Below are 23,781 nucleotides of genomic sequence, written 5' to 3'. Positions count from 1 at the left end.
ACAAACCTAAATCGACTTTAACTTGCACGATCATGTTTTGATAAGCATGTATTTTTATTATTTATTTACATCGATAACTCTTATTGAGACCATTCGGCTGTGTACAAGCAGCACACATAACCTCGGACATGGGTGAGACCTGCACCTGGCTAAACCTGTCAATCAAACTCTGTGTATTTGTTTTCATTGGATGGTCAGGCGTCTCTCTTTTGTCAAAAGCCAATGGAAAATGAATGACTTCAAGGTAATCGGAATACGTATTTGATAAAGCACACAATTTAAATGATAGAAAATTTATTAATTATTTGAACAAAATTAAATGTAAACATAGAAAGGTAATAAAAAAATTAATTATTATGGGAATCTATACGCATGGTACTCAATTCAAATAGATTATATTATGATTTTATTATTTTATGTAGTAAAATCACCCTTCCAACTGTTACTCAATTACATAACAATTGATGACCTGGGGCTATAAATGTTCTGAGCTGTGTGCGCTGAAGCGACACAAGATTTTCGGTCGCATGCGGCAATTGAATTAACACAGACTGGCCGAATAAACAAAGGGGTGGGAAAGTGAAACAAAATGTTACACATAAGAAACCACCAAAAATGATTTTCGACAGATCTTGCAATCTTTTCTCCAATTAAAAAAAAATCCAGCGCGAGCACCAGTCAGCGGGGCGGGAGGAGGGGTGGGGGGGGGGGCAGCAATGAGTTCGCTTCCACAATGAAACTACAGTAGTGATTAATATGTGACCGATAGAATCTAATCTAAAGTTGTTTAAACTCATGTGAATATTTTTTAAAATAATCATCGAATGCCTCAATTCAGGGCATTCCTTTATCGTGCTACCACCTACCGCAAACATGTAACATGGAACTTTGATTATAATTTGATTTGATTTTTAAACTACCTTATACGCTATCGTATAAATCAATGCTTAATCAACTGTACAAGTAAAATAAATTTATCTTTTCATCTTAAACCAATATAATAGTTGAAAACATAATAAAATATAGTTGTGTCCGTGCAAAATATGAAACATAAACGCGTCATAAGGTACATGTAGAAGAACACGAACCGACCGCGGATCACTTATCCACTCGCGCCGGATCTCCTCAGCCATGTGCGAGGGATTATCATCATTTAAATGTTTAATATTTGAGGGGGGGGGGGGGGGGTGTTGATTTAAAACATTAATTGTACAGTTTTTAAAGTAGTTTACATAAACAAACCAACCATTAGTTTATGTCTAACGATTTTTCCGATTTGGAGTAATATCGTTCATTAATATTCATTTACACTCAAATATTTAATTAAATATATACAAGTAGGACAAACTTTTATAACATAAAATTAAAACAGTTCTTGTATATACGGCTATATTAACTCAAACACGTTCATATGCATGTGAGTGTAAGTCGCGGTGTGCGAATCTTGTGTATTAAATAACCGCTTACCGCTAGGTAATGCAGCCGTCGCTGATCTCCTCGGCCGTGGGCAAAGAATATATTTCGTAAAGGTACAACGCACAGAAACGCACAGCTCACAACCAAGGAAGATTTGAAAAGTTTGCAATATAATGACCTTACTCTATCAAATAGAAGTTATATATTTTAAACTTAAACCCCACAATTGATCTTTGTCTATTATTGCTTTAGAGAATGACATTGCTTTTATTAATTAAATGAACTATTTCTTACTTGACCTCCAATCGTTTAATCCACAAAAGATTTTGTGTAATCAAAACTAAAACAATTCTTGAGTTCGCGGCTAAATAAACTCATATATGAGAGACGCAACTCTCGTGTATTAGATAACCGCTGACCGCTAGGTAGTCCAGCCGCGAGCATGATGACCGATTTTCTCGGCCGCGGGCGAGGGAGAGCTTACGTAATGGTACACACACACACAGCTCTGATTCAAGGTAGATTTTAAATGCATGGAGTTAATAAATAAAATGTAATGCATAGAGTTTTTTAATTCCATATTTTGTGGTTAAAAAGAAAAGAAAAAGAATGTTTTGTTTTCCAATTGCCGTTTTCAATGATTGTGCACTATAAGAACTTAACAACAATGACTTAAACTCCTAAAAAAAAAAGCATGAACTCCAACAAAAAAAAAATTCTTATAAATTAATGCCTCCTGTATAAACCAGCATACTTTCTGCGGCAACTTTATGCCAGTTGTACGCACAAAGACTTTCGTTAACTTGTCAAATGAAAACAGGTACATGTCAACATGTAAAGCTTTTTACACTCATACTACACAAATCACTTACAAAAAAATATTGTTACGACCTTTATGAGATCCCAACAAACAACTTTTCCAGCGACATCCATATCAAAATCCAAACCGTTTTTGAGTTATTAAGCAAAAACTTTTAGGGGCTATTGGCCCTTAATTTAAGGGGCCAGCCCTTTTTTATTGGTGTCAAATGAAAGCCCTTGATATTCTGCACAACTTTTATTCTACATGTCTTAACAAAATATTTTTCGTTAAAAAGATATAAAGGAAAATATATCTAAATTTTTGCACTTTTTGGAATCCTGTTTTTTGACCCCCTACCTTTTCCTAAATAAGGAACGTAATCCAAAAACAAAAACCGATGTATACAACTTCAATGTCTTTGTTATTCAAATTCGTTGGATTCCCATTCCCTGCTATCATAGTCTCGGAGCCTTTGTCTGGAAACCAAAGGCCCTAAAAAATTTTAAAAGGGGAATAACTCGTTAACGGAAAGGGAATTCTAACTTTTATGAATTGATGAAGATAGTGTTTTGTAAAGTCCATTAGCCCTGAAAATTTGAGCAAAATCCGTTCAGAAATGAGCAAGATATGAAGCCTCAAAGTTCGCGTCTAGGAAGAAAAAAAAAAAAAAGAAAAATAAGAATAATCTTAACCCGCACAATAATAGAAAGGTCTTCCGTTGGAAACGGAAGACCTTAATTATATTTTACAGGAGACATACCTTAAGTATCTGAGAATTGTTTCTCTCCATCCTCCATACCTTAACACTCATCTTAATTCGAATTGTTTCTCTCCATCCTCCATAACTTAACACTCATCTTAATTCCTTCTCAAACATCACCCACAGCCACTACTTCCAATTTTGTCATAAAAACTCTGAATTTCACTAATTTTCCATTCACATGCAATCTATCAGAATTAATCGAATTTCCACAATTGAAATATTAAAATTATATTTTACAGGAGACATACCTTAAGTATCTGAGAATTGTTTCTCTCCATCCTCCATAACTTAACACTCATCTTAATTCCTTCTCAAACATCACCCACAGCCACTACTTCCAATTTTGTCATAAAAACTCTGAATTTCACTAATTTTCCATTCACATGCAATCTATCAGTTTCGTTCACAGGCCAATACACTACTGCTTAAAAATAAATCCTTGTGTTTACTAGAAAGTCGTAAAATTCTCCTGTATTCCAGCCTTTTTTCCATTTTGTCGCCAAACCACCTCCAGCTTATAGCTCAACGAGGATAATGCATTTTGGGGCCTCACAAAAAATACAATTACCATCCCTATCCTGATGCATTTCCAGACATTGCTTACATATTTTCACTTTTCCATAGTACTCGGTTTTTGCAAAGCTATATTGCAGGGATTTTTTTTTGTTTTTGGTTAATAGGTATAAATCCAGCAAAAAAGTTTCCCTGATGATTTTGCATTTGTAAATAGCATGGTCAATTCTCTTTTAGTCCTGGATTACAGTTCCTATTAGTTATTGGAGACTTAAATGTAATGGTTCATGTCAGGCAAATTTCAGCTTAAGCTCTAGATCTGAAAACCCTCCATACAAATGCAAAATTTTTTTTTGAATGTAGCAGTTGCCCTTTTAATGAAGTGCAAATATTCAATACCTCTAAATTGTCAATGAATCAAAGTGCCAGCATTTTGAAAAGGAATGTCATAATACATTATTTAAACTGCTTCCTGAAAACTCCTAGAAAAAAATCATGGCACCCATTTTATCTTTGTTTGCACATTAATGTCTGGGCAAGCTGGCTCCAAACAAAAGTGTTAGTCTCTATTAAATAACAATCAAATGATACAACTTCCATCTGCAATATGGTCCAACCAAAACTACCATGGCTCAACTCTCTTTCCATATACACACAACTATATCATTGATCACAAGTCCTCACAAGGTCCACTGCTTAAGTTTCAGATCATTAGCAAAACAGTTGAGTCTTAATCCCATTCATCTTAGGTTTCCAAAGTTTCTCAAGCTCCAAATTTTAAATTGTGAAGTCTTGAAGCAAATTTTAATGCATATTCAAAAATTTTCAATACGAAGTGTTTGAGTTCCAGCATCCATATATAAAAGTTAGAATCCTGAGAGACCTCTATATATAAGTTGCTATATTGTCTTTGAGGTCTTTACAATAGGAAATGCAAATACAATGGGATGTCTTCATACTGAGACACAAAGTCTTCATCCGATTCTTCCAATTCAATCTTGCAAATGATGAGTAAGATAAAACTTTCAGACTCATTTCTTTCTTTACACTCTACTTCAAATTAATTATGGATGAGAATACCAATGACACATTATCACTATTTTGTTTCTTGTTTTTGAGTTGTGTTTTTCAATCAAAAACAAATTATCTTATACAATTCTTTTACATGGTCTTCCCCCACAATGACTATCCCTGCTTCCTGATTTTTAATTCAAATCCTACACATATACAAGAAGTTGTTTTTTTCTTTCTTTTCCAACAACAACAATGTAAAAGACTGATTTTTCTATTCGGTGCAATTGAATTTGCTGAAAAGGTAAAGAGCTTAACTGTGCGGATCAATCAATGATTCAACTTTGTCTCTCTCACCAGAATTAATCCCTCTCAGCATCTCTCAGCAAACAGCAAGCCATGTTGAACAAGTTATTGTGAAGATTAACCAAGTTTTAATAGATCGGCCAATTACACGGCAAAAATAAAATCTTCTTTTTTGTGACTTATTTTTTTTTCTCCATGCAGCTTAACTTGAATGATTTTCATCTGCAGCTCATTTTAAAATGGTGGTGCACTGTACAAACTCAGGATAAGCACACTTTTCATATGAAATTCCTAATGAAATCAAGAGGCTGACAACTTAAAGCCTTAATTAAGATTGTCATATGAAATGATAATTTTCTGGATAGAGAGGATATTTCCCCAATAAATCCAATAATATATCATAGAATTTCTTCTTTAGGCAAGCTGACATTCAGTAGCAAAGCTACTCTCAGTTGCGTCCTCTCCTCACTTCTTCTATTTGCTAACTTGTTAAATCCACACGTATAGAATCGCTGCCTGATCCTTAAGAAAGACGCCCTTTGGAAAAGCTATCCTCTTCCTTCCTTAATATTGTAGCTTTGTGGAGAATCATTTGCATTGAGATGAACCATTAGTGACAAAAAAGAGCAATTTATGGCTTTTCAATATTCCCCACGCTGATGTATAGTTTTTAATCATTTACCAACCTTCTCTAATTCTATGTCACTACACAGTCAGTGTAATATCAAAGTTATCCAAAAACAACAATTGAATAATGATATATGATATTTATAAGCCTTCTACAGCATATACTGAAGAAGTTTTATACATACCGGTATGTTAGTCAGATGCAATATATTGCATGATAATCAATTATCATAATACTCTTTGGAACTTAAAATCATGATGCAATTTTAGAATGATTAAAAACATTATGTATTTATATATTGCACATATATAGTACATCTTTATGAAAATCATTGAAAGTTCAACCTGCAGAATACAATATAGAGACTTCCACGTACAAACTGACAGCAGCAGAATTATCTGTCCACTCCATTGATACAAATTGACAACTATCTCTTAAAGCAATCACACACATAAAAAAACTTTACCTGTCTGATATCCATTATTCGATCTCATTTGAATCAGTATATATATACTCTCAGGTTCCTGTAAATGCCAATATATTTTTCACCTCTACAGCTCTTTTACATTCAGATAAATGTGACCGATATGCATGCCTTAATGTCTTCCTCTTGACTCTGATCTGCCAGAGATGAACTTCCAGAGAGATGGACATTAGTTTATCTGTAAGGATACCTCTTGTTTATATTGCTTCAGTATGGATTTTTCCTCAGGTTTATCAATCGGTCTTTGTTTTTTTCTTTCCTTTTTTTCTCTTACTGATATGCAGGGCATTGCATCTTGGCTACTTGTTAACTGATCTACATGTCAAAAGAAAATGGCAGATCCGATGATTTCTTTTATCAATTAGAAAGAGTTCATCTTGAAAGGAAACAAACCATGTAATTTCAGTGGGTGCCATCTCATTCTTGATTTACAAACCAAAGATGAAGTTAATTGATTATTGTATTGATATGGACTCTTTAAATGATTAAAAAAAAATAATAAGTACCTGTTACATCTCATCAGAACATCTATATTTTTGAATCAGTCACAAAAAAATCTAAGATGGCAAAGTATTGTGGTTTCATTAATATTCAAGGGTATCAATTTTTGCGGATAAAGTGACAATCACAGTTTCAAGGATACGTAAATTCGTGGTCAATGACCCTATCAATACAAATTATTAGTGGAAATTGCACTTCAATGAACATTTAATTTCATGGATAAACTTAACAACGAAATCCACGAAAATTAGTATTCAACGAAAATTGATGAAACCACAGTACCTGGATTTGGGGTCCCATTGGCTATTACAGAACGTCACAACTATACAGAATTCCAATAAGGAGAAAGTTTCAACAGTTAGGAAGGGAAGGGATACTTGACTGCAGAGCAGATAACCGCCATCAGTCAAAAGTTCACCAATCACTGATCAATGCCATGCCCCTTTGCTTTTTTTCCTCTCTCCCTCTTAATGAATTACACCTAATAACAAGATAGTGGTTTTATGACTCCCTGGAAGATCAGCCATTGCCTCTAAATATTGCTTCTTTGATGGCTTCATGAAAATAACTGGTATAGCAAGCTTAAGCCATAGATCACCTCTTTCCCAAAGGCAACATAAGTATACAGTAGTAGCCTGATACAAAAAGAAAACAAAGACACTTTGAACAAATTTTGCTCTTTTTGCTTTCACTGTCCATCTTGGTTCCAGTAAATCAATGACGTACAGCAAAAAAGAAAGATTTAGAAAGCTATTTATGTCCTTCGTAAATGGCTTCTTGTCAATACAGCTACTGTTTATACCCATAAAATTTGGTCATATCTAAAGCAAACTGTGTGCCTCCTGAACACAAAGTTCTAATGCATTCAGTATAAAAAAAACCTCTTTTGGTGCATTCTGTCAATACATAGCTACCAAAAACAATTTCCTCTATGCATGTTTTAAATTAAGGAAAGTAATATAATTGCAACAGCCCATCTAAAATTACTTCCCTTTCCCCAAAGTAGTTTCTTAGCAAATAAAACAGGATAATAAAACTGCACGTATTTAAAACAGAATCGTTGAATATCAAGCTATTCATATGCTATTTATTCCAACCTGGAATAGCCAGTCAGTTCTTTGGTTGATTTTATTTTATTAAAGATTAAAGAATATGATATTTTACTTGATAATTGCCTAATATTGCTAACTTAAAGGAAGATTTTAAAACTGCTTGGTCCGATTTTGTATCAAATTTTGTGTACGCTTTTCAACGATGGTTATGCTAAGTATGTGTATAATAATGGACATAGCAGTAGTTTTCCCGCTCAAATACCGGTAAGCCAAATTTCAATGAAAAAAAATTATGTACAAAATTTGTTAACAAAACAAGTGACATAAAAGGGTATCACATTATTTTGCTTCATGTTAAAATTTGCCCCCTCCCCTGACTTCAAGACTGGTATGGTTGTATTACGACTTTGACATCGCTATAAATAAAGGTCATTATGTTCAAGCAAATCAAAAATAACCTGTCTACATTTTTTTGCCGATATTTCTGAAGTTTGCTTTGTTTACAAATGATGCATAACATGTGGGGTGAACAATCCCAATCATTCGGGGGACAAAACCAAACGGTGCCATTTTCTTAACATTCCCTGAAGATGCATTTTGGTTTGTTTTTTTGTTTGCCCAATAAGAAATTTTTTTATTTACTTTGAATATTTCTAACTTTAAATGGAGACCAATTTTGCTGGTGTAAAGATGAGAAAGTTCATAACTTTCTTAAATGACTGGTCTGTATGAAAAAATTGTTTGATACAATGACCAAAGATACATCACTAGCATTATACAACAAAAGAGTAGCAAATTCCTTATTTAGGGGAAAATTGGTTTATGAAACTCTTAGTCTATAGAATTCAATAATAATATTGGAAAGTTTAAATTCATAACTTAAGCTTCAGGTCAAGATTTGAGCTGAAAACAATTTTAAATTTTTATTTTTTCATTTTTAGTGTTAATCATGAAAACCAAGCGAATTCATTTGTAATTCCATTTTAACAATGCATTAATTTGTTTTTATTGGATATAATTACACTATATCATCTAGCTTCTTTTTTTTTTGCTTTCCAAATTCTGTCTTTGTTTTTTTGTTTGTTTTTTTTTTTGCTTTTTTTTCTTTTTAAGATTTTTTGCTGTTGCAGCTTTGCTCCATCTTCAATTGAGTAATTAGGACACTAGCTGTCCTTTTCCTAAGAATCCGACGCCCACAGCTAGTCTGCTCCCATTCTTTTCCGTCCATTTACAAGGCTTGCTAAGATTTCAAAGAAAATTAATACAGTCTGCTGCTGTAACAGAATTATAGCTTCTCGTCATAGACATGCAGCTTAGAGGGGCTGTAAATCATGTTACATAGAAGAAAACTGGTCTATCGATTGTCTTATGATACTCGACATCAGTGGGTGAAGATGAAAAAATAAATAATTCTGTTTTGAAAGGATTTCTGGGTCAACGATAAATACTTCCTAGCGTAATTACAAGGCCATGAAAATGCCAAGTAATCGTCATAATGGTTCCACATAAATCACACTCATTTGATGATGACAATGTAATAACTGTATATGTAATAATGAAGGGACATGTAATAAACTGTCATTTCTTTTAGCATTTAGAGACAAAAGCTTTTAAGCAAACTTGTTACATCTCAGCTGTCCAATTTTCTTTTTTAATTCAATAATTCAATATCTTGATAATATGTGTATACATGTACATTGTATGCAGCTACCATGCACTTTTTTCTGCATCAAGAAAATTTAATTGATTTCAATGCAATACGAGTTGTGTTTTTTTTATGCTGTTATATACCACTCAAATGGGTGATTATGTGAGTGGTATATTTTTATATAGCCAGGGCTCTTCAAAACAGTTTTATTGTCCAGCAATTACATTACGAAGCCTTTGAACTATAATCAAGATATTTTTTTGAAAAGCAAACAACGGAATGTTCCTAAGTGTGTGTTAATGTAACATTTCATTTATTTTTTTTTTCAATTTTATCCTTGACCTTAATTAAGAAATGACTTTGACCTTTAACAGATGTATATTGTTTCTGAAATAATGAAAGATTCATGATCTTCTGACTACCTGTTATATAAGAAGATACATTGTAAGAGCAAAAGGTCAAAGAGGCGAAGATGTACCAATATAATCATTTTCCTCCCACTACCAATCTTAGATCCCTGGGGGCAACAATGAGAGAAAAACATATCCTTGACCCCAACATTATTATAGTCTGTATACCCTTTCAAGATTATACCCTCAGACACACTCCAACCATTACAGCCCAAGGATGAAACAAAAACAAAGCTACAAAGAAAACAAGAAGGCATCAATCAAGTAAATCAAGTCAATACACCACTGTTTGAATTTCTTAATTTAGACCCGTTTTCCTCAACTTTTGTGTGATTCGGTAAACACAAGGACTAATTACGCATTTCATAAGGTCTTTGATCATGTATCCCGATAAAGAGATATCACTGCATCTCCCGGAGTCTGTCAAAACAATGCATTGACTGCAGTACAAGCAAGCAATCCCTCACAGATTTATTGCATCTATAGGAGAGCCCCAACAATATCGCCAGCGATCATTTTGCACTCACGTGCATGAAGTAAATATCAGTCTTAATGAAGAGCAACATGCAAGCTCTCTCTCTCTAGCAGACTGATAGTAATTGCTGTATTGTTCCCCATAAGCACCCAAATATAGATTTCGTTTGGTCTTGCCCATACGAAATGGTTATAGGTCTATATTTTGACAACACGCAGATGTAAATCACACCAGAATGTCTAGGAAACAATCTGAGCAGAGTCTCGAGGCCCATTGAAAGCCGGCCACGGGCAAATATTTCACTGCCACGACTTCACCATCAGACCCGAAAAATATTGATGTGTTCAATATGCAAGACAAAAAATCTTATTTATTGTTGACCACAAAACAGCACTGTCTTATTTTTAAACACATAATGTTGATGTCATATGTGGTTTGGTATAGGAACACCCACACACTCTATATCCTTTAATTGTACAATCTCCTAACTGGATTCTAACTTACAAATTTTATGCGTATAAACTCATTTGACTCTCCATTGCAATTCCAACAACAAGCCATGGCAATCTGCAACACACCTCTAATTTGACAAAAAAACAAGTTGAATTAAGATAACATACAAAGACATAAAAGAAATAGAGCCTAAAAGTAGTCTCGTCTTATCAAATTATTATTTTTCAAAGCTGCTTGCCCTCAGTGCACCACACATTATACTCAGGGTCCACAGTTCTAAATTTTCCACATCCTTTTCTCTGGAGCAAATCTTATAAGATCAATGTTTTGTTCAAATGATATATCATGAGAAAACAATTTGGATCTATAAAAAGATTGAATACTCAAGATATTCATCATAAAACTATTGAAATTAACTTTCCTGTATAATAATATATGTTCAAACTAAATTCTGTTTAAAAAAAAAAATTACCTAAGATAATAAAACATTAAAATTTACATGATAGTATAAAACCTGACATAAAATTATTCTTCCTTTCCCTACGGCAATTAAAAATAAATATGCAAATAATAGAAGCCAATCAAATTGATGCTTGATTATGATTAATGTAATAATAATTAACATTTGTTAAACTTTTTACAATAATTTGTATGATTAATTAGGAATTTTGTGGCATACAAAACGAATAATAAATTCACTGCAATGATTCACAACATAAAGAAATAGCTTTAAGGAAGGTAATCATTTCTAATTGGACAAAACGAAAAATAAAACTGTTAACTTAAACAGCAAAAAATAAACAAAATGTGACAATGGAGTAATGAAACTCAACGAAACAATAATTCATTTGTTGATTTGTTACTTCACTGCACATCCTACGGGACTTAGCAAATATCATCGACACCAAGTGATGTCAAATTTTCTCATCACGACCAGTATCTGCAGGGTTTATCATTTACAATTATACCGTCTCCCCTAAAAAATGCAATTGCACACATCACTGGGTAATCAAATGTTCAACTCAATTTTTTATCAATAACTGTTACATAAGACACAGATGACTTTATAATTACATTAGTTTAAGATCCTATCGTTATTGTTTGTTTTGGTTTAGAACTTTTTTTTTTTAAAGTTTTCTTAATTATATTTGTATCTGATGAGTGCAATAAACACGTTCTTTCCAAAAGTAATGGAAATAATTGAAGGGTGTGATGAATGCATCTTCCCCACTGGGACTCACTGACCAATGCTTAATTTGACTTTATCATGCAACACTTCTTTGTAAAAAAAAAAATCACCAAAACAGAAATCAGACTTTATATATAGTCATCGTACTTACATGACTTTAGTAATAATTAAGAGATGCTGATTCAGGACATATTTTCTTTCACTAAATATGGCTCCACTAAGATTTACTAAAGTGGTTAATGGGGACCATATTGAAGTAAATATAATTCACTTAGGAATATCCATTAGGTTGATATTTTCCTTAAAAAGGGTCAATAAATGAATATGGTCCTGAATTCCAGGTTCGTGATCTAAAGGATCTGATTATGGCAAGACTTTTTGGTCAAAAAAGAGGAAACCGTCATTAAAAGAAGTAATGTTTGACTTTGTTTGGTCTGTCGGTGACTAAAAATTTCAACCACATAATGTTGCATGGGTAAAATTTTGTGAAGACTTATAATAGAGATAAGTGGTGGTTGGTAATTCTTGACAATATGAGAGACCCACTCACACAACTTGAACTTTTGTTACAATTTTAAATTGTCATTTATAAGTAGAAACATATTTTACTAAAACAGTTACAGTAAAACACGGTTATAGCGAACACGCTTATAATGAATTGATGCTTACAGCGAAGTGAATTTCATTCCCCAAGACTCTATTTCATTTTGTAAACTTGAGGGATATAACGAAATACGCTTAAAACGAAGTAAAACTGCCCGTCCCTGGGACTTCGTTATAAGCGTATTTTACTGTATTTGACCTTAATTCATCATATTTCCCTAGCACAGAGTCGTGCAACACAGTCTAGTATCAGGACCTCAAGTCTCTTATACCATACATCATTACAAAATTTCATCATATGCCAGAAATTAATAAAATATGTATGTTTTTGTCACGTTCCCCATGTGACCTACTTGTACTCCCCATGTATTTTACTTGTAATTGGACATAAAACTGGAGCCGTCCATAATGTTACAGAAGTTGCAGAGCACAATTACCCAGAGTGCTTGCTTTTGGAATCGAGGTTAATAGCGTTATCTAGAGACGTTATAAACCAATCCGAAATTTAGGTGTTTTTAGCACAATCCAACTCCAACAAGTGTCTGAAATCAATACACTTTTTGGCGCTCAAGTCTACAATGGAAACAGATTGGGAATCAGGGTTGGAAAATTTTCTTTTGTATCTGAATGAAAAATAGTTTTTGGTATTGCAATTTTGTCATTTCTTCAAAAAAAATATTGCGATCAGATTGCACAAAAATTACATCATTCCTATATTTCTACTTTAAATGCATGATCCTAAAAGGACAAGTCAAAATCTAATTTTTAAATAGCTGCAAAATATTGAATAAGCAAACTGAAATAGCTTTGGTATGTCAATTTTATTTTCTACATGAGAGCAAACAGTTAAGTTGCATTAAACTGTGAGAGTAAAATGCATATTAAAACACTGGTGCTTCTGGTACAGAAAACAGGGATAGAGTCAGGTGTTTCATTCATCCATATAAGTATACATTCTGCTGAAACTAGATGTTAGCCTCTTATCCCTTATTTAGTGGAACTTCTTGGAGAAAAATAGAAATTAGCAATCAACTTGAAACTATATATTAATCAACTTCCCACACTTCAGGGAATACAGTACATGTAAGGAACACTGTGGGTGAAAACAACCAAGTTTGTATGAATCAGTAAAGTCATATACAAACAACAAAACTAAGATACTTTAGTTCTAAATTATACAAGATGTATTATTCTTTTACATAATATTATAAAATATACAATGTAGTTCAGCAGTATATGCACCACAAAAAAAACAAGGTTTAGTTGGGGTCTTACATTTGACCCCAATACTGATCATAATTTAGAATTTTACAAAGGTCATATTACTTAAAACAAGAATTAAACTGGCCATTTTGAATCTCAGTTCTTATCTTTAACCCAATTCAAGAATTTCAAAGGAATCAGTTAAACACTGTCCAAAATTCAAACCCAAAGATTACCATCATACTTTGGCCCATTGCGCTGTATGATTTTGCAACATTTGTATCTTTGCCAATGGAATAACCATACAGTCATCTTAGCGACTCTAGTTTCAACCACAATGTTAATCATAATGAAGTTGTTAGTAAACTTTAATTTTTTTTATGCAAACTTGTAAGGACATATCAACAGTACATAAGTTTCATTATGCTTTCTTTTTTTCTTTTTTTTTTATACTTTAATTCTGCAGATGTCACTTTTTAGCATCATACACATGCATTGTTTTGTAAAATCTTTGGAGCACATGGAAATAATTACTGAATTCCATCTTGTCTTCCAAACAATGACTAAATCAAGAAGAAAAAAGGGAATTGCGTAACAAATCCAACAAGTTTTCTGCGAATTCTGCTGTATAAGTGATATTCATTGATCGTGGAGGTATTGATTTTCACACCAACGTGTCTGGAGTTTTATGGCTTGCAGAACTACAAGATCCTGAAATAAAACTCAGCAGATTTAAAGTTTTAATGTGAAATATCTCTTGATTTTCTGGATTTTATTATCCGTTACAACCATGTAAGGAAAGAGCTTGGTCCTAACTACCAAATTTAATTAATGGAATTTCCAATGCTAATGCAAATACAAAACATAACTAAGTTTGTAAAAGGGATATAACTCTTGTTTAAATAGACTGTGTACAATATGGTACAGAATAACTTAAGGTGTATTAGGTATTTCATTCAAGTTAATTCTTGGTTTTCAGTAATGGAATCATGCATTTTACACCATGAGATTCATGGTTCCCTCAGTTTTATTTAGGGAGGCTCTGAGTGATCAACAAATTAATCCAAAAATCTACCATAAAATCTTAGATTTTATGAAATGATTTTTTAGTTAAAAACTATTAAAAATTTAGTAAAGAAAAATTCCACAAATCTTTGCTTTAAGATTTGAATATTTTTATCCATAATTTTATACAGAACTCTTCTTTTTAAGGAGATTAATGGAGTCTAAAAATGGCTACGACCATCTAGCCCTCTTAAATTGTAAATCTAAATCTTGCCAAAAAAAAAAAGATTAATGGCATTTACCCATGCAAGTGTTGGCTATTGTTTATGTTACGATGAGCTATAAGCTAGGATTAATTACAAAACATGGATAGTTTGCTCCTAATTACCAAGTGTTCCTATTGGCTCAGAATTAGACTGGTTTTGAACATCTGACCAGATGGTTAATAAGGTTTAAATAAGACATGCACTTTAAGCATTATATTGGGGTTATTCTTCATTAACTCTAAAATGACTGCTGCATGCAGATATGAATTGTGCAAGAAGAAATTGCAATTCAAGCTACTCTGGGTTTTTTTTTAACCAATTGATGCAAAAAAACTACTCTTAAAATTTGTCTTGCAAAGTTCGCAGTAATTTAGACACTTATTGAGACAATTTTCCCCCAGTGAGTTTATTAACTTTGCAAAAATATCACCCACACAGAGAGATAAAGCAACAAGTGCATTTGACTTCATTCTTTTTAATACTATACAACAATAGTTCCCTTAGTCAGAGCAACCAATGTTTCATCTTTAGTAAACTTATTCAATTTAATAATGTTTCCCATAGTCATCAAGTCTACCCACGCTTTGTCACTGAAACAGATACCTATACATTGCTGTATAATCTAAGTGGTAAAAAGATACATCTAACAGAAACAATAGCTATCCTGTGCATTATTATTATATAAACTTGTCCGAGATTCCAGACAAAATCATTAATTTCTTTGAGCACAAATATGCTGATCACATTTATAATTCATCTCATCTCCCATTCATTAAGTAGACAGGAATACCCTACAAAACAAGAGGAAATTATTCCATGGATGGATAAACCCTGTACCAAGGAAATAATTAACATTGCAAAACTGCCCAATTAACCCAGTCAGGCTAGACATCCCGTCCCAATAAAAAGGCAGCATTTCCATTCATTAGTGTGCAGCATCAGGACATAAAAGGTTGAGTTCTCAACAACTATTAAACATTGAACACTCTTTGAGCAAATGCAGTGCAGTCTCGGGGACAAAATGGGTTCATCAACCAATACACATCTACTGCATGATGCATGAAAGACTTGCAGCATAAAGTATGCGAAGTAGTTACAATTCCTAGTTATCATATTTGTCTCTGTGACCACAGTTTTTACCTTAGTTACTAAGCCTTACGATTGGCATCTTATTAAGCTATATTTCATCTTTCAATCCCAAAATAGAATTGATTCTATTTGATCATGATAATTGAGCAGACTGAAAATATGTTATCAATATTAGATTCCTGAGTTCAAGATTTTTTTTTTCCCCGAGACATTGATCAGAGGGTGTCTATACTTGGGACGAAGACTTTGTCACAAAGTACATATAAAATTGATTAATAACTGATTAATTAATGCCAAACAACTACCATAATTGGCATCAACCTTGACCTTCATTAACCATTTGTTTTTTGGGTTTTTTTTATTGCAAATCCACTGTTTTAAAATTGAACACTCATCAAAAACCCAAAAGATCCGAAATAAAAGGTCATACCATTTGAATATATAAACAAATTCCCAAGACTCCAATTTCCTGCTTCAGACTTTGAATGAATGACAATTCCCAAACCAGTATTTTGCAGACTAGAATGCAACAGTTGTGGAAAACAAACCTTACATTTCCCATATACTTCCCCTAGAAAATACGGTGATGGATGGGGATTTTGCATTGTGAGGTTCGATGCTTGAGACAGATTTGATTGAAAATGACAAAATAGATCAATTGAAAGAGATTGGAGGGATCAGAAGTCAGAGCTTGCTGTCTTTCTGCTCCTTGTTCATCTTTTATTTATTGCAGTGGTCCAGAGCTAGAGTCTGCTGGGTCACTGACTCCGTACATATGGGGTTTACCATTATTACTGTTGGTCATTGTGCGCCAAGATTCGGAATAACAGCAGAGGCCTGATTACATATGGGAACTCAACTCATTGTTCATGTTCCAATACAAACAGAAATGTTAGAGAACAAAAAAATCTATTTTCATGTTTATCAGAACCAAGAATTCTGCTTTGATTTGTGGAAAGATTTATGCAGAGTGAATTTTCTGAGACTGAAGCTTTTAATAAGCTTTCTTAAAAAGACATAATGATTATTCTTGTGTTCCTTTTAAACCCAAAAAGTTTATTTTTTTTCTTCTTTTAAAAGTATGAAACAAAGAAAATGCATCATAAAAATAATTTTACATTTAAAATCCAAAGAGAATTGTTCTTTCAAGATGAAAGAGGGATCTGGATTTTTTTTTCCACTAAATAATGGCAAACTTAAGATAAAATAAAGATAATGGTACAGAAATCATTAAAATTTAAGAAACCATACATACATGCAGCTTTCTCTTAATGTTTTACACAATGAAGTTTTAATTTAGCCCACTTATTTGTACCAAATTCAAGCTCAGGAGAATTGAAGTATGTTAGGATCAAATTCAAACATACATTTGCAATAATGGATATGCTGAACATGAAAAAAAAATCTATGTTCACTTCTGAAAGCTTTAAAAACTTTTTGAAATCATGCATGCATGTTCATATATAAACTGAAGACTTGATGAAACAGAGAGGATTGGGAAAACTGTGCAGAGAAAAACACATCCAGCTGTCAACTTTAGAAGCCTTTTCCATTATTGTCTCAGATAGCAGAGCGTCATCTCTCAAATTTCCTCAAGGTGCAAAGATAGTCTAGTGAGGAAAGCCGTCAAACAATAGCAGAATTATGGCCGTGTAAATGTTAAAATTGATAAACCTGATGGAATTCTACCTCTCCCTTCCATAAACTCTAGCTGTATCAAACAGGTTGTTGGGTTTTTTTGCATTGAGCAAATAGGATTTTCTCTGTAAAAGCCATTACAGGGTTGCTGAATTGACAATTTCAGCTTCATTATTGTCAGTCTATATTTACAGCCACCATTTGGAAACTATTTTTGCAAACTTTAAAATTAAATAGAGAGAGAGAAAGAGATAAAGAGAGAAACATAGTACATGTACAAGATTTACAAATCAATGGTGTCAGATTTTTATTTTTTTTTTGGTATTGTGTCCATGCAACCAATTAGCTTTCACAAAGGACACAGAACTTTGTACCAAGAACTAAATAGTCATTACATGCAGCTATCATTATGATCGGAAACCAAAAATCCATGGACCTTATCCCAGTACTGGATAAATCTGTCTCCACATTCTGTCTTATCTAACAATCTTGCACTTTAGCAATTTTTTCCCCCTCTTTTTCTATTCAGCATCTACATGGCATTTCCTCCCCATCAACAGCCTACCTTCATTCACAGAACCGTGCAACAGGGGCAATACAAGCTTGCGGCTGAATAGTGCTTTAAGCGCCTTTGGTTGTTCACTGATGAAATTTAAAGCCAAATGCCTTGTAATTCTCCCTAGAGGTTATCTCTCTAATGAGCTAATGATAATTGACTTCCAATTTCCAAATAAAAAAAAAACATGCAGCCTACAGAAGAAGTATAAAAAAAGAAAAACAATCAAAAAAATCGGAGAAATGGCACAAGCTATAAATCCCAATTCTGACTGCTGAGAGTGTTTTCACGGAATTTATTATTCTCTAATATTTTACACATGGAAGCTTTATATATGCATTTGACACTTTATTCTACTCTGTTTCAAATACAAGATGGAAAGGGGGGGGGGGGGGGTGACGTTCAGACCTCCTTGACCTGAGTAACATGTATAAGCCTAATCAATATGTCAATATATTTCCATTATCTCGAACATTACAATACAGACCGATATTTGAGTCTCTAAGTCTTCAAAATTATATGGTACATTTAAAGAATAGATTTCCTCTACAATTGTGATTAATAAACAATGGAATGACTGAGAAGGGTGCTGAAGTTAATTGGTGTACTTAAGTCAACAGAAAACTTTTTTTTTTAATTTGACGTATATAATACTATGTCAATAAAGCATATACAATGAATTTTAAAATCACAATGCCAACTCAAATTCAATCTTTGAACATACTGTAAAATGTTGCAGGTGTACGATGTCTGGTGAAAATTGATTCTTTAACAAGTTTTAAGATTAAGTTTCGTTAAGTGCATTTTTTATATATTTACATACAAGACATTTAGAGTCGCACTTGTTACAGCAGAAGCTGCTCTTCCACATAATCTAAAACACTAACTCGATCGTCGAATACACTGAGTCAAATATAATACATTTGCGGCAAGTTTCATCAATATCTAGAATTTGATATTTATGCATTAAAAATATAAACTCCAATATTTCAATGAATCTGTTCAACTTAAAAATGTCGAAAATCCATAATCTCATTTCAAATTCTGTCAAAATTTGAGATTCAAATTACACAGATTCCTAAATTTTCTTCCACAAGAGAAAAAAAATTCCATGGCTTCATTTAAATAAAATACCAAATTGTATAACCCAACTTTCCCTAAAAGTAAACATGAACTATTACAGTCTTCAAAAATCAATGATTTTTAATATCATCAATTACTTTTAACAGATCTGCTTTCTCTTTATTGGATGGGTATTCAGTCTTTAATTCTTGAAATATTAAAAATTGAAGAGGAAGTTTCTAAAAAAACAAACCCCCTCTGGTGTAATCAATTTTCCCCAGTATTGACACATTGGACAAGTAAAAGAAATAAATTGCATGTCCATACGTCAAATATCATATTGCATGCCAACAGAATGTGAAATTGACTTTGAATAATGATTATCTGCAGTAAGTTATATTTTAGAATATCATTACATAATTCTGGTACGAGTTCTATGGATACTTAGAGTCGTGCAAGTTTTTTCAGATGGACTTGGTCTCTCTGAAACAAGACTGCAAAACAACTTCCTGCATTCTGATAAATTTAAGCATATCCAAGAACTCAAAATTTTGGTTTTATCTAGGACTTGGTTTTTTCCTCTCAATTAATTTCACTTTTTAGATGCAACACTGAAGTCATATTGCACCAGCACAGTAAATTTTGATATTTAATCTGTTGCATCTTAAATCACCAGGGTTTATTTCTTAATGATTTAATCATTTCTGAAATTCAGAGTTGATAATTAGTAAAGTACATGCATTTGCACAGGTCCTACCTTCAGTTTCCCTTGGATTTGAACATCTACGCTGGCAATTTTGCTAACTTTGTCCTCAATGGCAAGAGAAGGCATTTTATCACCGGTGGCTTTTTCATTTAATTTCTCCTGTGAATCCCCTCCAGGAATCTCAATCACACTTATCACAGACGCATCACTTTTACTTTCTCCAGAAGTTGACACTGAATTGGAAGCTGAGGTCGAAGGTGTGGTACTATTCTCCAAACCATCATCCACCATAGCAGTTATACCATCATAATTCCCACTGTCCATGCTAGAAAAACTAATCAAACTCTCACAAATTTTACTCACACGAGAGGACTTAGAAACCGGAGTATCCACAAAATCTGACTCCAGAAATATCTCACTTTTATCCATGTTGGAGCCATCAGATTCTATCCCTGAATCATGTTTCTTCACCAACGAAGTTGACATTGGATCCGCCACCAAATCTCTCTCACCCGTCTCTATTGGCGAGTTCTCATCATCGTTCACAGGTGATTGGTCGGATTCTGCTTTACTACCTGTGGGGGATTTGTCACTAATTGGAGACAATTTGTCAATCTTTGATGCGGACGACACCTTGCATCCAGCCATTTTTCCACCACCAGAGCCTTTAGTGGAAGAAGCCACTTTAGCACCACTGCCTCCCGCCGTCTGCTTAGCGCTTGTGGAGGTTTTGGTAAGAGTGGAAGAACTTTTGGAATCACTAGGTTTGGAAGTTCCTCTGGTGTTTCCATAGGAAGATGTGGTGAACCTTTCGGACATTCTGGTTCTTCCTGGAGTGGTTCTTCTGGCGGCTCCAGATGATGAGACACCACCTCCCTGAACACCACCACCCTGCACACTCTTCGTCTTGTCCCCTTTGGACATGGGAATCTTACTTTTCTGCGACATTCTCTTGTCACAGAAATTTTTCTATCTTCCCCTTTGACTATTTTTCAACCTGTTTGTTTCTCTTAGTCAACTTCATTTTTTTTTCATATTATTCAACACTCTGCCCTCTCAATCCCTAGATCAGGATGGTTTTGCTGTTTACTAATGAGCTTAATTTCCATAAAGAGTAAATAATCTGTGACTTTTCATTCCCCGGTCGATTTTGAAGGTTTTCATGTCCGAGAATTAATCACTCTTAACTTTCTGTCTCATCCTGATTCACTTAAACCTAGTAGCGTATCTCCACATACATATGTATAAGTCGCTTGGTATTTGAGTCTCGGATCAAGCTTAATATCCACTATGCTTTCTATATAACTTCAAACAGCAAATGCAGAGAGAGAAAAAAAGACAGCTTCAGCGACTCTGGATCAATACCATTGTTTTGTCGAGAGAGAAAACATATCTACATTGAACTATTTTAATCCTTTCACATTGGGAACGGCAGTTGCAAAAAAAAAATAATAACGAAACAGCGTTCTAATTGTTTTTAAATTGGAAATCAATGACTTGACCATCCCCCATCTCTTTCCTCCGCAGTGCCCCGTAAAATTCACTCATTACAACCACTTCTCCCTCTCCGGTCTATATTGTCCAAGTCTGTCATTGCAGACTCTGATGCAATGCCGATCACAATAGGAAAGAGAAAGAAAAAATCCATGAATTATTATCCAACTGCAGTATAAGGTGCTCTCGGAGCTCTCCGTCTCTCTCAGTCTCTCTCACTGTACTATGGCATACCAATAAATAATCGCAAAAGCTGCAGCTATAGGGGGAGAAAAAAACCTGTAGATTTGAAAGGAGCAGCCCTGGTGATCTTGAATCAATGAAATGTCAATAATTTGATACAGTAGATGTAGAATGCTTAATGATAAACAAAGATTGCTCTGCTTAATTAGTTACCAGCACTTGTTTGAAGCTTTGTTTCTTTGCAGAGATATTCCTTAGTTCCTCCTCTTGCATGAAGAGAAAAAAAAATAGGTTTCTTTTCTTTTCTTTTTATCAAGAGGCCCAGCAAATACAAAAGAGTGAAAGTATGGCGTACAATCAAATGGTTTTTACATGCTTCGACTACCTGTCAGTTCATTGTAGTTATTTGTTATACCTCAATTATTACAGCATCTATTTAATGGGGTGCAGGTTTTTTTGTGGGAGGTTTATTTATGTGCATGCTGAGTTTATTAATAACCATTGTTGAAATCTTAATGTTTCGGTGTATGCGATTTTTATTAAAGAATATTTTCCACACATTGAATCAAACACAATAGACTTTCGCTAATCAATGGTTATACTAATTATCTGTTTACTTTGCATTGAACAAGTACATATTGGTCAATAAATATAAAAATAACAAACAAACCACAAAGTACAAATCCAACAAAGTACATTTCTTAAACATTTCTAAGAAACTTTATTGCAACGCATCTTATATTTTAATTTAATTTTTTTTTTTTTTTTGGGGGGGGGGGGGGGAATTTCTCTTTCATTTAATCATCATTGTTTTAAATAAATATTCATTTTCTGGATGCTACGATCCCACAATTTCTAGACATGCAAACCACTTCAATAAATTACCATCAGAGGGTTACGGAGTCTGTACAAACTTATTAGCTATACATACTTCAAAATAATCACGTCAGACCAAAACCTCAGCAATTTTCGATGTTGCAGTTTACCCAATAAAATCCTAATAAATAACAAACTATCCCCCCCATCAAGCTTAACTCGTAATAGTGCACAGTATTCAAATGCAGCTCCTTTAAAATGAAGACTTACGAGCATTTGGATGAATATTAGTATCATATTCTGTCAATTATAATTACAGACAATATTGATCAGAATGGTGGCACAAGACGACATTACATCATTGTCCCGAGAGGCGCCCCTTGTACATACGTCAATAAAACCATTTAGTCAAATTGCACTGGTCCATATACAGATAGGAAGGATTAAATGTTTCCTCAATTAATTTAGGGTAATGAAAATTTACATAACAAACCTAAAAATGTTGATCTTTATTAAAGAACATAACATTTTGGGCAAAAAAAAACAACTTATTACAGGAATTTCATCAGTTCTTTATTAGGATGTCAAAAGTGCAAAACAATATGGAAATCCTTATACATTGATTTTATTTCTCATTTGATATTCTACAAGCAATTGGTATTGTTATAATATTAATTAGTAAATTTTGTTAAGATCTCCCTTTCTCTCTATCCTCTTCCAAATAATTGAAGTCTCTGAATCTCAAGCCATATTCGATGACACACTTGAATCCATTTCATTAAGCTTTGAACCCTGGGGTGGAATTAAACTTTCAAACGTTAAGTCAATACCCATCAATTAACTGAATGATCATTGCAGTCAACAATTATTGGCATGCCTTTACCCATGCAGAGTAAGCTAGTGGCCCTCGCATGTTTAATTTCAACTTTTTTCCTACTAAAATTATGATCTCATCCATCATGAGGAAAAACAAACAAAAGCGTCTCTTTTCGATGGACAGGTCAAATATTGATTTGTTTCGAGTTACAGATTGTGTATTGAATACATGTAAAACATCATGTCTCCTCTCTCTGTTCCAGTCTTCCTGGAATTTAACCTCCCGCCAGCTTTTAATGTCTGCACAATTCAATCCTAGGTGCTCCATTGACTGATCTAATAAGTTACTAATTGATTTGTTCTTAATGGGTCAAACACTGATATTGGAAATCTTTACAAGGTATTTCTTTCTCTAAGTGAATTTTCAATACAAATATGTCCATTTAAAAAATAATTAGAAAGTGAAGATATGGATAAAAAAAAATCAAATACCAAAAAACAAATTCATGTCTGAATACTAATAGGCTCAAAATACATTTATTACTCTTATCAAATGGACTTGTGTGTCATAACTCAACCAGATAAAGGTCATAAAAAATGCATATTGGTACCCGTTGGAAAGTTTACACATGGAACGATAAAAGCATTTTGCCTTAATGTTACCTGATACAGATAACCTGCCCTTTGCATCCT

General features: G+C 33.5%; 1 protein-coding gene across 10 annotated transcripts in view; it reads right to left on the bottom strand.

Annotated features, from left to right (window-relative positions):
* Nucleotides 1-23,781, bottom strand: part of LOC105334383 (neuron navigator 3) — a 157,743-nt gene that overhangs the window by 116,704 nt on the left and 17,258 nt on the right. For 2 of the 10 annotated variants that reach the window (XM_066071821.1, XM_066071825.1), the window contains exon 1: nt 19,831-21,090. The exons of 1 other annotated variant lie outside the window; for it this stretch is intronic. In XM_066071821.1, the coding sequence (XP_065927893.1) occupies nt 19,831-20,727 (897 nt within the window). In that variant the 5' untranslated portion in view covers nt 20,728-21,090. Of the gene's footprint in view, nt 1-2,978; nt 3,024-3,229; nt 3,275-19,830; nt 21,096-23,781 lie in introns of those variants that run through there. 7 more of the 10 variants (XM_066071819.1, XM_066071820.1, XM_066071822.1 and 4 more) reach the window with 7 other exon arrangements.

This window comes from Magallana gigas, chromosome 9 (assembly GCF_963853765.1).
Source record: "Magallana gigas chromosome 9, xbMagGiga1.1, whole genome shotgun sequence".
In the NCBI taxonomy this organism is placed as follows: Eukaryota; Metazoa; Mollusca; class Bivalvia; order Ostreida; family Ostreidae; genus Magallana; species Magallana gigas.
The sequence above is the reverse complement of the archived record's forward strand: the minus strand, read 5'-3'. Positions and strand labels throughout refer to the sequence as shown.